The sequence below is a fragment of the Lotus japonicus genome, chromosome 1, assembly GCF_012489685.1.
Source record: "Lotus japonicus ecotype B-129 chromosome 1, LjGifu_v1.2".
Taxonomy (NCBI): Eukaryota; Viridiplantae; Streptophyta; class Magnoliopsida; order Fabales; family Fabaceae; genus Lotus; species Lotus japonicus.
This window is the reverse complement of record NC_080041.1, coordinates 134,730,494-134,746,894: the sequence shown is the minus strand read 5'-3', so window position 1 is coordinate 134,746,894 and position 16,401 is coordinate 134,730,494. Positions and strand designations below refer to the sequence as shown.

Below are 16,401 nucleotides of genomic sequence, written 5' to 3'. Positions count from 1 at the left end.
TTAGCTTCACGTTAATTAGCAGCAAATCCGATGAATTAAGCCAGAGAAATGAGAACTCTAACACAACAACCAACAACTGTTGTCATATACTAGCTCCTAATACTCCAAAACCAACTCGACTAGAGAGTTACAAGTTTTTTAATGGAAGATAGTAGTGAACATAATACTATTTAAATGGAAAATGTTAAGAAAATAATCGTAAGCAGGATTGTTTTTCAAACTCATTTGCATAAATTAAAGGTACCAACTAGTACCAAGAAACCAAATATGTTAATGTGAAATACTAAAAACAGGTTATGGAATCTAATCCGATTTATATGTGTTAGTTTTACGAAAGTTGCACGTTCCAAGATTTCCAGACAAAAAAACAAAAATCTTATTGCTTTGGAATCAACATATGTTGGAGTATGTCAAATGTTGAAAGTCGAAACATAGATAAACTTAGAGCATGTCTGTTCTTGCGTTTAATTTCTCTCCAATATTCCATTCTCTTTTCTGCTTTGGAACTCGCCCTAATTATAAGAAAACAAACAAGCCATATATAGTCTTTCCCCTTAGTAAATTGGTTTCATCAGCAATAATGTTGTGAGAAGTTCCACATATGATGAGAAGACAATCATCAAATCTTGAGTTAGATTATGGAATAGAGTCATGCAATCTTAGTTACATATTTTGAAGAACAACTCAAATCACTTCTCTTAATATTTTGTTACACTCGAATCTCTCAAAGTTAATAGTCTATTACGTACCCTAGGAGGCGATACTCTGACATCTTCCTATATATATAAAAAGACCAAACAACTAAGGTATAATACATTATTTATCATATCTATTTATATATAAAAAGACCCAACAAACTAAAGTATAATACATCATTTATCATATTTATTTCTATATAAAAAAAAACCAAACAAACTTAGGTATAATACATCATTTATCATATCTATTTGTATATCTCACATATTTTTTCTATTGCATTCCTTCTCATATAATTTCTCATTTTCCAACCTCATAATTATTTCTCTCACATTCATTGTTAGTGTGTTTAGTATTTTTTTTTGATACATCGGAAAGTTGTGTGTGTAGTATTAGGCAGAGACTATTTGGACCATCCCTCTTTACTATCCATTCCATCCCCTTAAGTGCAAAAATACATTTATAACCCCAACAAACGTGAGCATTAGACAGAACATAAGGGAAATCGACGTCTGTTAAATTCAAAACCTTCCGCAATCAAGATAGCGGTAACTACCGCAGTCAAGATAGCGGTAACTTCCGCTATCAAGATAGTTGTAACTTCCGCTATCAATATAGTTGTAACTTCCGCTATCAAGATAGCTGTAACCAAGTTGATATCCCAATGTTATCAAAGGCTTCCTTTTTGCAGATCCGTAGTCAGACCTAATCACAATAACAACATAACCATTCTCTTTACCTACACCGCGAGCCCAATCAATAAGATCAGCGGGGATGCCATAATGCTCCTAATAGACAACAAACTTCACCAAGTCAAACACTAAAACTAGAACCTGCAACAAAAATTGTAATTTAAACTACAGTAACTTCCGCTATCTTAATAGCGGAAGTTACAGCTACCTTGATAGCGGACGTTACAGCTATTTTAATTGCGGAAGTTACCGCTACTAAGATAGCGGAAGTTACCGCTACTAAAATAGCGGTAGCAATTAAACGTCCGCATTTTAAGTGGCGAAACGAATCAGAACCCACATATTCAACCCAGATTTACGTGAAAAACCCGTAAAAATCCCAAAATCTCACCTATTTTGAGCCTCTAATCTTCTCTTGATCTCACCCACTTATCTTCTACACTGATTTGGAGCTTCAAGGTGTGTGATATATTGATTTAGAAGATGAAATAGAGATGGGGAAGGTGAGAGTGGAAGAGGAAGAAGGAAGAAGAAGGTGAGATTGTGAGAGTATTTTTTTTTACTGCTTTGTATGTTTTCTATGTGGGGATATTTTTGGAATTATAAAAAAAGAGGATAGTGTGAATAGTAAAGAGGGATGGTCCAAATGGTCTCTGCCGTAGTATTTAGTTGTGAATGAACTATTATTCGAAAATACATACTCATGTTATCAAAAAAAATATCATTCATACTCATATCACAGTGCAATGGCTAGCATAGCATGTGAATCAGCAATGTTCTGCTTTAAACTAGTCACACATGAGCCTCATCGATTTATCGCCACATTGATTACAACAATAGAAAAATAGAAAAGAAACCACGTCAAGAGAGAACAGTTACGCGCGCGTGTAGTTACGCGCGCGTGTTTATCAAACAGCTAGCGTTTGGAGGTTAGGAGTTTGGACTTTGGAGTCTCTAATTGAAGGAGCGTGAGCACAAACTCTGGTGAAGGAGCGTGAGGAAATTTGCATGACAAAAAGAGAAAAGGATTCGTCATTTGGAAATAGCACGGTCGGAAGTACGAACAGCAGTGATGAGAACAAATGTCAAGAAAAAAGGAAAACCAAAGAAAGCTGACACACTCAGAGATTCTTGCACAGCTAGCTCATAGTGAAAAAAATATAAAAAGCTTTTGAACTTTTTCCATAGGGAGAGGAGAACACTTCAATCGTCAGAAAATTTCACAGAATCCATGTGCTCCAAAATTAACATAAGGAAAATGTTCAATCAACACATCTTGAGTGTACGTATATTGGTGTGGATCGAGTGAGATGAAAGACTTTGTAAAATTTATAAAACATTTATAAATATAGTATCTAATTTTTTTGAGTAAATATGTATGTCGTCGGGTTCTTTTAGAGCCTGTTTGGTTTTTAGTTAGATAATGTGAAACACATTCATTCAAAGCAATGAATGTATTTTATTAACTAAATGTGCATTGAAAATCGTAATCTCAAATTTCAATGTTTCAAACAGATTTTCTAATTAAAAACCAAACAGATATGTAGTGTTTTCAATCTCCCCAATACTATCTTGCCTTTACTTGGAAAAATTTATTATGGACCACTTTTTGGTGGTGCAAAGTTGCATCACCCCCTTTTGACCCACAATAGTAAGTTTTTGAAAAAAAATCAAAAAATATATTTTCTTAATCTTTAATTAATTATTAGGTAATTGAATTAGGTCAAATTAAATGATCATTAACTAGTTCATCTTCACCACCACCCTCACCTCTTCCCCTCTCACCCACCTCCACCAAAGCCCCCAAACCGTGATGTCCGAATCTGTGAACGGCAAATCATGAAATCTCATTTTTTTTTGTCAATGGTTGATGTCATTTCATTAATCCAAGCTGAAGCCAAACTCCAGAATGTACAAAGAACGGTCTAAGAGACCATGGGTATTAAACACAGCAATTCAACAAAAGCATAGCACTAATCAAGTACACTAAAACCTGCCACTAAAACTACCAAAAAGCCTTGCAACCTTCAAGGAATAGAATTATCCCGTTCGCATGGTCTTGGTGGTGGGCGCTGCCTCTCCACATCCAGGCAGTGTTCCCTTGATCACATGGTTGAAATTGAGGTAGAACGACAGGAGGGTCTGCACTTGAGAGTAGCCACAACGATGCAAAGAGAGTAGCCACAACAACTCATGCATACCATCATCGTTCTTGTCTCTGGGTTTTGTTTCTTCTCGGCGTGAATGGGTTTTCTCCTTCCTTTTCCTCTGTTCTAGCCGCGAGCACCAATACCTCCATGTTTCCTTCACGAAGCAACAACGGAGCCACCACGAAACCCTAGCCGCCGCCATATTCAATCTCCGATCTCCGGCGAACCACTCACCATTTGGAGAAACCAACACCACCACTGAACTCCCCTCACCGTCCGCAACAAAACCCCTCAAGAAATTTTCCGTTCCGCCTCCCTCCGCCGGCGAGCCTCCGACCTGCAACTGGCCATATCTCCCTCCTCCGGCCTCCGCTGGCCACGAAACCACCACCACCGTGCTCTATACGAAGAGAGGAACAAGACCCTCTACTACTTTTCTTCTCCGGCGACAGCGCTGCCACGGGTCGCCGTTCGCCGCCATCCTCCCCGGAAAAATCTGCAGAACTTGTGAAGCTTTATGGGTTGGGATAATTTATCCACTAACTAGTTCACTAATCAATAATCATACTCTAATATCTTGATTAATAAATATGTATTTTTATTTTAAAAACCGGGAAACCTGCAATAGCAGGTCAAAAGGAGAGTGGTGCAACCATTGACCAGAAAAAACTAGTCCATGCTAAACGCCTCCCCTTTACTTGTGCAATCAATTTCATTTTAGTCAATAAACAACGTGAAATCTTACCTTTATTTGTGCACAAGTTATTCTTGCCTATGATTTTTTTTAATGATTCGCGGTCCATCCTCTTCCCCTTTCTTACAGTTCCTCTATACTACACTTGAGCCCTAGAACCACCACATCTCCTCCTGGATTGTTTCCAACAAACAACCAACCTCGCCACTAGAAGCTACCGTGAATTGACCATCATTCCTTTCTGCCACGAGTGTTGGAATCAAGTATTAGAGTCAAGTCTCACATCGGAGAAGTCAAGGTAAGAGGGAGAGTTTATAAGGAGATGGACTCATAAACCTAATGCCTTAAGGTTTTGGGTTAAAATGTGGTGTCCAAGATCTCATTGGTGTTTTCCCTCGGTCTTGCCCTATGGGTCATCGCCGTGACTCTCCCCAACAACGAGCATCACCCTGTCTCCACACCCTAAACAATAAATTAAAATGGAATTTATCTATTGCCAAATCCAATTTCAACAAAAACACTATAGTCATCTTCTTCGTTACTCCAACCCTCCTCCTCAAAACTTCTTCTCCATGTACATCATCAAAAACATCTCTCAGCTTTCAATTAATTTGTTTGATTTTTAATTAGAAAATTAAATTTGCTTAAGATTATATATCTAAATTGGTTAATCTAAGCTCCAGGTTAAAGTGCTAAACATCGGGTGAAGTCACTCTAGATTTTTGGCTAGGGATTGGATTGAAGAATAGAGAGTTGTATTCTGAGAGCTTTAATTAATGCATTAGACTTGACTTGCAGGAGACAACGAAAAATTTGTCTATGTCCAGCTACTATCCGTAAATGAAAACAAAATGGGGTTTATTAAGATGTTCTTTTTGCCCAGATGTTGAAAAGTGAAAACATGCATTAATGCATTATGCATACAACCGGCCAGCAGGTCTAGGATGAGTCATTGTCCCTTATGAATGATATCCTATATAGATATTAAAATTGCATGCAAGGTCTTTATCATCTATATAAATTTTATACATCCAGATGTGTTAACAGCTCATCCTCATGTGCATCTTCCAGTCTCGTGAGAGATTAATCATATTTAGCAATGTTAAATGTGGCAAATAAATCCTGCAAGAAATAATGCAGATGATGATAAACATTTATATATATAAGCTGTGATTTAGCTGAAGGTCTTTCTTTATAACCATTTTATAATAAGCACAATCCTTAGCGCCGCGCCCTGTTTATATTTTTCAAGAAAAGTTTGCAATTGACTATTTGAGTTCTATTATTCAAATAAACTACTACAACCAAACCTATCAAATTGTTCCAACTTTTTAGGATCTTGTTAAAATGTAAAAAGAACCAACACATTTGACCTAGTTGGTCTATTCTTTAGAAAATTGTATATTCGATTAGCGTTGTCAGTACTGTTAGGATTAGTACGGTTAGGATTGTATTGATGGACAAACAATATGTAAGTACATATATATAGTGATATGTAATCTCAAAAACATGTCCAGATCCATTGTCAATTTTAATTTGCTCATTTCATCAGTGATAAGCTTTTTAAATCAGCAAGTAATATTTATTAAAATTACTGATCTTAAGAAATTTCAACTCATATGTGTTAAAATACTACTAGGTCATTTAAGATCAATGTGATTCAACTTCATGATAAAAATAAAAAACACATTGTCAATTTAGTGTTATCGCAGGATGAAGGCTTAGAGTTTAAACTTTAATGGAAGAACTAATTTACTACTCCCTCCGTTCCTAAATATAAGACCTAGTTTTAAAATTTTGAAGTTCCTAAATATAAGACCTAGTTACAATAATCTAACAAAAGGTTTTGTACTCTTCCATTTTTACCCTCCACATTAATTATATGTTTTCAATTCCAAAGTTACCACCTACCATTAATTACTACTAATCCAACTAAATATGACTTTTGGGATATCAATGGTGAGTACATAACAAAGGTTAAATAAGGAAGAATGTATGCTTTTTTAAAAAATCAATACAATAATGAGTCACATTAAATGCTTCCTTAATAAGCGCAATTTTTTGGAATAGATCTTATATTTAGGAACGGAGGAAGTAACAATTAACAACTAACATTTACTAAAAAAAATAGGTGTTATTGCCTCATTGGCCACCTAAAATCCCACCCCCTTGTATTTTAACTTGGCCCAAAAAGCTTTAATAAAATTTTTGGACCGCCCAAGGTACCTAAACCTTCTTTATGTCACCATCCAAAATACCTTTAATTTACATAATTAATTATTATCATTCTTCTCACAGTGAAAGTTCAATTCACTGCCTTCAATCAAATTCTTCTCAAGCCTTTTTTAATTTAGTGACCACGTTTTCCCCAGTTTTCTAAAACATAATTATGCATAGATGAAATTATCAATTTGTGTTAACACAGTATAGTACTATGATCAAGGTCTTTCATATGCACTATATATGAATATCGATCATTTGTAAATTTGAAATTTCTCTATTAAACAATTTAATGTTAAAAGTCTCACATTAATTACAGAAAAATGCATAGATGGAATTATCAATTTGTGTTAACACAGTACTATTATCAAGGTCTTTCATATGCACTATATATGAATATCGATCATTTGTAAATTTGAAATTTCTCTATTAAACAATTTAGTGTTAAAAGTATCACATTGATTATAGAATAATTATCCTTATAAAAGGTAGAGTAATCTCCCCTTCGAACTAGTTCTCATGGTAGAGTCTAGCGAAACTTGAATTTTAAGACAACTCACTTATATTTGCGTCACCCTCAAATATTGTTGTAAACTACTACATTGGATAGATCGAGATATGACCAGATAAGTATTTATTTAGAGAAAAGCAACACTCACCTCCAAATGTCTAGTTTTTTGTGTGAGGATACCATGTGTTAGAATGTTCACATTAACAAGTGATATGATCAAAATAATATTTATTAAAATTACAATAACTCTCACAGCTAGTTTTCAAGATATAGTTAAACCTAACCTAAAAATATTGTAAAATTAAGGTGAGTGTTTCACTTTCATCTTAGAATCCGTTTAATTTGTTAAGTGGTCAGAGCCGATCGAAGTTCTCCCAATTAATCCTAGAAAACGAAAACCATAGGTTTTCTTAACCCCTACGCGGAACAAAGGTTTTATAAACTTGCCTATAAAAAAGAGACATAAAAGAAATACTCAATTTGTTCTTCTATACTTATTAATATTTTTGATATTTTTTTTATCTCTATTATCTGCCATTTTTTCAAGATTAAGAGAGTATTAATTTTTATTTATCAATTATATCCTTGATGTAATATATTCTTGATGGTGATATAGGAAAATTAAAATGTCATAATTAATGAAATAGATAAAAAAAAATGATGCATATATTAAAAAATTAGACAATAATATAATTAAAAACAACAAAATCAATATTATTTTTTACTTGCGTGTCAAAATCTTAAAAAGTAAAGATAATAAGAAAATGTGGGAGTAAATTAAGCTAGAAACTTTTAATTTGTTGTAGCATATATAATGTGTGTCATATAATTATATGTCGCCATGCATGTTCTTTAGAAGTACATATATATACATGTTACAATGTTACATTATATCGAAGCCAGATCAAGGGCCAAACGTACCCTAGAGCGCAAGCTAAGCAAGGCTTAACATTACTTGCGTACATATATACTACATATATACAATAATACAAATGGTACTGCTAGATAATTATTTGGCCTTTATTCATAACAAACGTATCTTGCCTGATTTACAATGTATGATTGGACATATATAAAGGACTTTGTCACGATGCATTTGGATCATAGCATAGCACCTAAATTAAATGTGGTTTATTTTCAAGCTTTCAACTGCACCATGCATCACTGATCACACTACTACAGTCATAATACTATACACAGTTACCTTGTTGATGCAATTGGGTACGTGGCTATATATCAAAACAACGGCTTCCAAAGTAAAACCACTTTTCAAAAGTTCAAAAGCGGTTTCCAATTTCGATTTTGGAATAAAGAAGACAAAAAAACACATTCTCCCTTTCCCTCATGAGATTGACAATGATATTTGTGACCCCTACATTACACATATATGCATATATGTTCGATAAAATTAATTGTACATCAAGGAGACAAGGACAATACCAATAACAAGTCTTTAGCTATAATGCGTGATGTTTCACCAAACCTTAGGTGCCAATATAATATAAATGTACTCCCTCCGGTCCTATTTATAAGCATGAAAGAGAAGAAAAATCTTGGTCCTTTTTATAAGAACCAAATGAAAGTTTGAGTTATATTAATTAATTTTTTCCAATGATGCCCTTATTAATTCTAACTTGTAAAATGTGTCTCATTAATTATTCTCTCTTTTTCACTTTCCAACACTAATATCAAAGGGTAATTTTGGAAGTTCATTTTAATTTAAGACAAATTTAATGTCTTTCATCTAGTTTAACTACATTTCTTAAACTATGTGAATTTTTTTTTTGTTGCTTATAAATAGGACCGGAGAGAGTATAATACTACAAATTAATTTATAGTTAAAACAGATACCTAAAAAAAACATTGGGTAGCGGTTAATTAAAACACACGGTGGATAGCGGTTCTGTGGGTGATGTTAAACCGGTCACTGGTAAAGGATAAGGTTCACTAATCACTATTTACTACAAATTTCTCATCACAATTATCAATTTATCGTTATGATAATATGATAATGATTGTTGTTTCTTTGAATCTATACAAAGCTCCAAATATATACCGTAGGGAGCTGAGGGGCTAAATAAAAGGAGGCCTAGACTAAGCTTTTTCCTATACTCATGTCCTTTTGTTCCTATTGCATGTTTAATTTTAGGTCCCATAATGAAGTTGACATTGCAAAATCCAACCCGAATACGAAGTGCCCAATGAGTTGGAAATGCAAGTTCTAACCCAATATTATTTATTTTTGTAGACAATTATGCACGTGATAAAGAAATATAGTTTTGCAAACAATTAGTTAAATGTGTTGAAAGAGATATAATTATGTGATCAAGATATATAAGGGTACCAACCTAAATCTAGCTATTTGATAAATACTCTGCCAACTACAAACATTTTTTATGGACAGATTGAGTTATAATTATTATCTAGATTGGCTGTAGCAGAATTTGTATATGGAAATTGAACTGGGAGAGACAAAACTACCCGTTGACGAGGGTAGGTGAGGGGATCTGGACGAGCTGAAGGACTCCAAGCTGGCAAGGTCCCGGGAGGGGCTCCTGCAAGACACTCCGATGCTAAAGTCAGTGAGTGAAGTGGTGAGAATGGTGAGAATGGAGAGGATACGTTACCTTTGGATTGAAGAAGTGTTCCCTTTATATAGGAGAGGCAGGATTAGGGTTGGAGCCATGCAACGTCATGCATGGCTCGTACTTGGGGGCATGGATCACCGTTGGATCCCCTGCAGCGGAACAGTGATCCAACGGTCTGGGGGCCCTACGGATCTGCACCAGCCAACCTACCCCTAGGGTAGTTGGCCTAGGTCAACCCCTAGGTAGTGGGCCCCGGGTTCCTTGTCCTCACCCTTGGTGGTGGGGCTCAGGAGTAGGGGGCTCTTGACCTCCCCCAAACTACCCCTTGTCTGGGACTTTCCGTGGGGTCAGCCCTGTCCTAGGTCCCCTGTCCGTCCTCGGTCAGGGTTCCCGGAACAGAAATGCTTTTTGCACACCATTTTCTATTTACACACTTATTCCTTTTGAAATAAAAGAAGAGAAAATGGTTGATCCAAAACAAAGTTAAAAAATATATATAATGAAAACAATAAGTTGGGGTAGGTAGATGTCTAGATGATGCATGGAAAATATGTGTCTATAAAAAACTTTTTTTTTTTCAAAAACAATCTTGTTTTTCTTTTTTCGCTGATTGTGGCATGCCTGGCATTGGTCTCGTAAATTATTGCAGGGTGTTTTATTTTTTATTCAAAAATGCCAAGTTAACGATGCATCATGAGACCTAATAGGCCGATATATAATACAGACCAGTTTATATTGGGGACCTTACAAGAGCCCACAAGCATAATGAACCACTCTTGCTAAAATAACCTTGTGTTGACAAAAACAGAAACTACTTCAACGCAAAAAACCAAAACGTGTTGTGGGCTCGTTCTCTCCTTATACATTGATGCATTTTCCATCTGTATTTGATCATGGGTCTCAAAATTCGGTTAACCAAAAACTCTAAACAGTAAGAAAAAGAGAAAGCTTAGGCGCTGCCACCAACGGGTTCTTCCCTAGAGATGTTGTTTCTTTTGATTGGTACATGCATCATGCATGTTATCCGTCCGAATATTAGCTCAAGTGGTAAGAACTAAAGAACATAAATATTTGAGAGGGTGAAGGGTTCATGGTTCAAACTCTAAGGAAGATTAATTTACTAATAATACTAACAATTAACATTTGTCAATAATGAAAAAAAAAACATGCATGCTATCCTCACAATAAGTGGATTCTCATTCACATTACTACTCAAATAAGTGGATTTTCCCCCTATTAATTTTAGCTTTCTTCCCCTTTTCTTAGATCACCACAATTTTTCCTCTACTCGACCCGCCACTTTTACAACCACATCGATCGTCTCCGTTGTTGTGTCCTGCCATCTTCGTTGTTGCACCTTGTCGCCCCGGCTGCAACTGCTACAACCCTTGTGACATACTACTCCCACTGTCAATCAATTTTCCTCAAACTTCAAATAGTATTTGTACCAAAAAAAAAACTTCCTATAGTATTATTCAATTTTATACAGCTAATAACCTTCATTCAGTTTATGCATAGCTAGTGGAACTTAGTCATGATAATAATGTCAGCCTCTCACCCTATATATATGTGGCTGGTTCAGGAAGGAAAAGGCTGATAAGAAGAAGATAGAAATAAAGGATGGTGAAACGTAGACTTTTTAGTTTTAACTTTAAACCATAATTTTGAGTGGACTAAAAAGGATTGAATTTGGACACAATCAAGGTCAATTGCATTCAGAAGTCAATATAATACACGCCATTATTGTATCAGCGCGCATACCCGGCCCGTCTCTCACCTAGTTTTTCAACATTGGGAATGATATTAATTTTAAATACGATACGTGTTAACTTTTGCGTATAATAAATTCACAGACCAAAGAACACAATTACTGTAGTCTAAGAGCATCTCCAATGGTAGGAACTTATTTTGGGACTTTACTCATTTTTTGTGGGACCAGATTGCCACATAGGATTTAAGACACTCATAAGGTCTCTATGCACATTTCACTCTAGTGGTTGAGATTTTATTTTACTTTTGATCGGGCCCACAATACCCAATATATTTATATTATTTATTTCCCACCTTATTTTTCACTTTGGTTATGGTATTGGAGGAAAGAGAAAAAAATATTATTTTATTTAAGATCTCACATTTGAGAGTACCTGAGCTAAGGCACGGATCTTAGCTTTTGCTAAGATCTCATGCCATGTAGGATAGCTCCAATGGTGGGATCTAATAAGATCCGGATCTTATTTTAAGATTTCAAAATAAGGACTCCATTGTAGATGCTCTAAGTGATATAAATTCGTGATTCTAGAAGTCATGCGCTTTCCAATTAATGAGTTATTGGTTCAATTAATAGATTAAACTCCTATACACCTACAGTACTTCCTTCGTTTCATAATAATTGTTTACTTTGTAAAGAACACATATTAAGAAGTATAATTAATTTTGTTAACTTTTAGAAAAATATCATTTGTTTTCTTACTTTACCTTTTAGAATAAATTTTTATCTCTCCTTATTTATTCTTTTTGTAAGGGTATTGTTTGGAAAATGATCAATTAATGTTTTTTTTAAATTCTAAGTGCAAAGTTATTTTGAAACAAAATTTTTCTCTAAAGTAGACAGTTATTTTGAAACGAAAGGAGTTGTAGTATATATTAGTAGAAAACTATAAATTGAGATATTATTATTATTATTATTATTATTATTATTATTTTCAAGTGTTTTCCGAAGCTTCAAAAATTATTATTTTCAAGTGTAAAAAAAATTGAGATATTATAAGGTGGGACATTTAAAAAGGTCACAGATGAACTATCATATTTAGTAGGATGTATTTTTTCATAGTATAGATAACCTCATCTTTTTAATATTATATATTGTAAGTCTTTCTAACATCTATATAGTGTTAATAAGAGACATCACCTTAAGTTCATCATCCAACATGTAAATAGATTTTAAGTCATTGTTGTCATATTCCAAACCCAAGACTTTTCAGAGTAGTCACACTTTCTTAGCTCTATTAAAATGTCTGTCATAAGAACCTACATCTAAGGGGTGGAGGGACTGACACCTCTAAAGGAGTCTAGACATTAAGCAGACTACTCTCCCTCTAGCAAATTGGGAAACCTATCCTTTTTTCCTTCTTATGTTATCTACAATGCATCAAAGAACCTTATGGTAGTTTCTGAAAATCCTTTTAATTTACACCTCCTGACCCTTCTTATTGAAAACAATTTCAATAGGAGAGAGGGGAGAACCAATAACACACAAAATTAGACAATCCCACTACACAAACTGAACCAATTAGAAACAAAGAACACGAACTCAAGAACGTAGAAAGATGAAAACCTCGTGAAACACCTTAACCACCAAAGCGTCTTTAAAAACAGATAAGGAGTTTGTATAGCATTATGTATATGTAATGTATTGCAAAACTAATTTATAATTAACACTCAACCTTTGTTTTCTACTTTGACTAATCTCAATTCTTATCCCTTTGGGAGCCGATAGAATGTCAAATCAAATACCCTAATTTGAGAGCTTGACAACCATAAGAATAGTAAGCAAAATGTGATATTCAAATTATTTCATTTTCTATGTTTCACCCAATACTATTTTATATATTCCCCATCTTCAACGGAAGCTTCCCAAGCTAGGAAACAAGCACTTATTGGAAGCACACCGTCTAAGACCATTTTCTTACATCACTCCAATGTGGTCAAGTCCACATTCTCACACCCACACTCTTTCTTTCACAATCCCATTTAAAACCACCTCAATTTCTCTCCATTTTCCCCACACTCACTATTTTCTCTCTCTTTTCCTCTTCATTTTTTCTTCATCAATTACAACACAATGGAAAGAAAATCTCAAACACTCTCCCTTCTCCTCCTCCTAATCTCGCCGTCGATCCCCCTCGCCGCCGCACAGTCCCCAAACACAAACCAAACCGTAGACCCCGATTTCAAAGAATTCAACCCTTCGTTTGCTATAATCATCGTCATACTCGTCGCTGCTCTCTTCCTCATGGGCTTCTTCTCCATCTACATCCGTCAGTGCGCCGATTCAAACCCCAACAGCGTCCTCCCCATCACCCACGCGCGCTCCCGGAGGGTGGCGCGTGGCCTCGACCAAACCGTCATCGACACGTTCCCTGTCCTGGAATACTCCGAGGTCAAAGCACACAAGATCGGAAAGCACGCGCTCGAGTGCGCCGTTTGCTTGAGCGAATTCGAAGACGCTGAAACGCTGCGTTTGATCCCAAAGTGCGACCATGTTTTCCACACCGAGTGCATCGACGAGTGGCTGGTTTCTCACACCACCTGCCCCGTTTGCCGTGCGAATCTCTCCCCTCAACCCGCCGAGTCAGTTCACGGAGCCACCGTGCCGGAATCGCAAGACGACGTCGAGGCGCAAAACGACGCCGTTCCGGTCCAGTCCGATCTAGAGCAGCAAAACGTTGACGTTGACCGGGTATTACCGGAACCAGAGGTGATCTCAATAGGTAAAACCCTGAACCGGAACCGGACTAGAGGCTCCCGGTCGAACCGGCCTTGGCATTTCCCGCGTTCGCACTCGACCGGTCATTCGCTGGTTCAACCAGGTGAGAACACGGAGCGGTTCACCTTGAGGCTCCCGGTTGGGGTGAGGAAGCAGATAATGGACCGGCAGTTGCAGCGTGCTAGTAGTTTGATTGTGTTACCTAGGGAAGGTAGCTCGAGAGTGGGTTACCGGACCGGCGGCAATGGTAGCAGTAGGGGGAAGGCTTCGAGGCGGTTGGACCAGGGGTCTAAATCGGACCGGTGGGTTTTCTCAAAGGCTCCCTCGTTCTTGATGAGGGCATTGTCGATTAGATCCCCGCGGCCGAGGACGCGGAATAGCGACGATGAAGCGTCGTCCTCGGCCACGCCTATCATGCCGCTGGGAGCCAGTGATTCCGCCCGCCCTCCTCCGGTTTAACTATTGTTTGAGCGATCTCAATAATTCGTTGTATTTTTTTTCTAAATTCTCTGAACGAGATTTTGTTTTTCCACTTCAAAATTTGTACATTTTGTATGATAAGGTGTTACGGTAGCAAAATTTATTTGGACCTGGTCTGACACGGGCGCGTCAATGTATAAGACACTTGGGCTGATCACTTTGTATATCTAATGGGCCGGGCAACCCATGGTTCGTTTGGACCGAAACCCAAGTTATATAAAACAGGAACCACCCAAGCGGTGGGAGGCTATCATTTTCACGCATTTTTCATCTTGTTCGTTCCTTATCGCTCTCAATTGCTTAGCCCTTGCTTGATTTTCATTGGTCTATTTTACATTCCTTTCGTTCTAAATCGATTAGCCTAAGAGGATAGTTCCATACCGGAACATTGGCGCCCACCGTGGGGCCGAAGGATACTTTCCTAGGCTTCAGTTTTCACCGCGATGGTGACTCGATCCGGGGCGAACGGAGAGAGGAATCATGTTCAACAAAATGATGTTCCTCCCGATGCTCTTCAACGGATCATGGATGATCTCAATGAACTTCGTCAACATAATCAACAATTACAAAATCAACTCACTGATCTCAATCAGACTCAGGGTTTACGAGAGGGCGATCGAAGAATGGCTGAGACGGTGGTGGACTTTCAACCTTTTACAGAAGAAATAGCGAATACCGCCGTCCCAGACAATTTGAAGACGTTAAAGCTTGATTCTTATTATGGTGATTCAGACCCAAAAGATCATTTAGTGTATTTCAACACGAAAATGGTCATTGTAGGCGCATCAGATGCTTTGAAGTGCAAAATGTTGCCATCAACTTTTAAAAAATCAGCGATGATTTGGTTTACCACTCTACCGTCAAGGTCAATTGTCAATTTTACTGAATTATCTACAAAGTTCTTGTCTCAGTTTTCTACCAGTCGTGCACAAAAAGTAACTCCGGCGACATTATTTAATGTTCGTCAAGGACCAAATGAAACTTTGCAGTCTTACATGGGGCGTTTCAATCAACTATCTGTTCATTTGGAGGATAAAATGCCAGAAATTTGCATTGCAGCTTTTGAATTGGGCTTGAAGCCGGGTGGGTTGAACAGTAATTTGAGTAGAAAGCCTGTGGAGACAATGGTGCATTTGCGCGAAAGGGTACAAGGGTACATCAGGGAGGAGCAGAGTGATCGGATCAAGAACAACCGCCCGAATGCAGCGGTTCCAGGGCAGAAACAGCAGTTTGAGACGAAGAAAGGAGCGGTTGCAGATCAATATTCGAAGGGATGGACCGAGAGTAGCAGCTCAGGGTATAATAATCGTAACCGTTATGACGGTCGATTTGCTAACCGTTCTAATTTCAAAAATCGTGCTCAACCGTATGGAGTGCGTGGGCCAGGACATTCGATGACGTGGACTCGGAATCAAAATGACCGTGCAGTACCTTTGGCGGTTAATTTGACTGAAGCTTTGCACACGTGTTTGGAGGCGAATGTTATTCGTTTTCCACGGCAGCCAAAGCCGTCAACGGGTTACGTGGATAAGAAGAAGTGGTGCGAGTATCATAGGATTTCAGGGCATAATACTGATGATTGTTTTACTTTGAAGAAGGAGATTGACAAATTGATAAAGGCTGGGTATATGAAGCAGCTTGAAGGGCGAAGCAATTCAGATGAAGCAGGAACTTCAATAAGACGAACTGAAGATGGAAAAGAGATTGAGGGCGATGGTCAGGATAGACAGTCAGATGGAAAAGCAAAGGGGCGAATTCATTCTATTTTTGGTGGATTTCGTGGCGGAGGGATGACTAATTCAGCTCGTAAAAGGTACGTTTACTCCATTAATGCTGTTTACTCTAATGATTGGGGAAGTTGGGCAACCAATCAACCCGATATAA

General features: G+C 37.2%; 1 protein-coding gene across 1 annotated transcript; it reads left to right on the top strand.

Annotated features, from left to right (window-relative positions):
* Window positions 1-13,229: 13,229 nt before the first annotated feature.
* Window positions 13,230-14,780, top strand: LOC130731209 (E3 ubiquitin-protein ligase ATL6-like). Its single transcript, XM_057583428.1, has one exon. The coding sequence runs from the start codon at window positions 13,393-13,395 to the stop codon at window positions 14,494-14,496; it is 1,104 nt and encodes a 367-aa protein (XP_057439411.1). The 5' UTR covers window positions 13,230-13,392; the 3' UTR covers window positions 14,497-14,780.
* The last annotated feature ends 1,621 nt before the right edge of the window (window positions 14,781-16,401 follow it).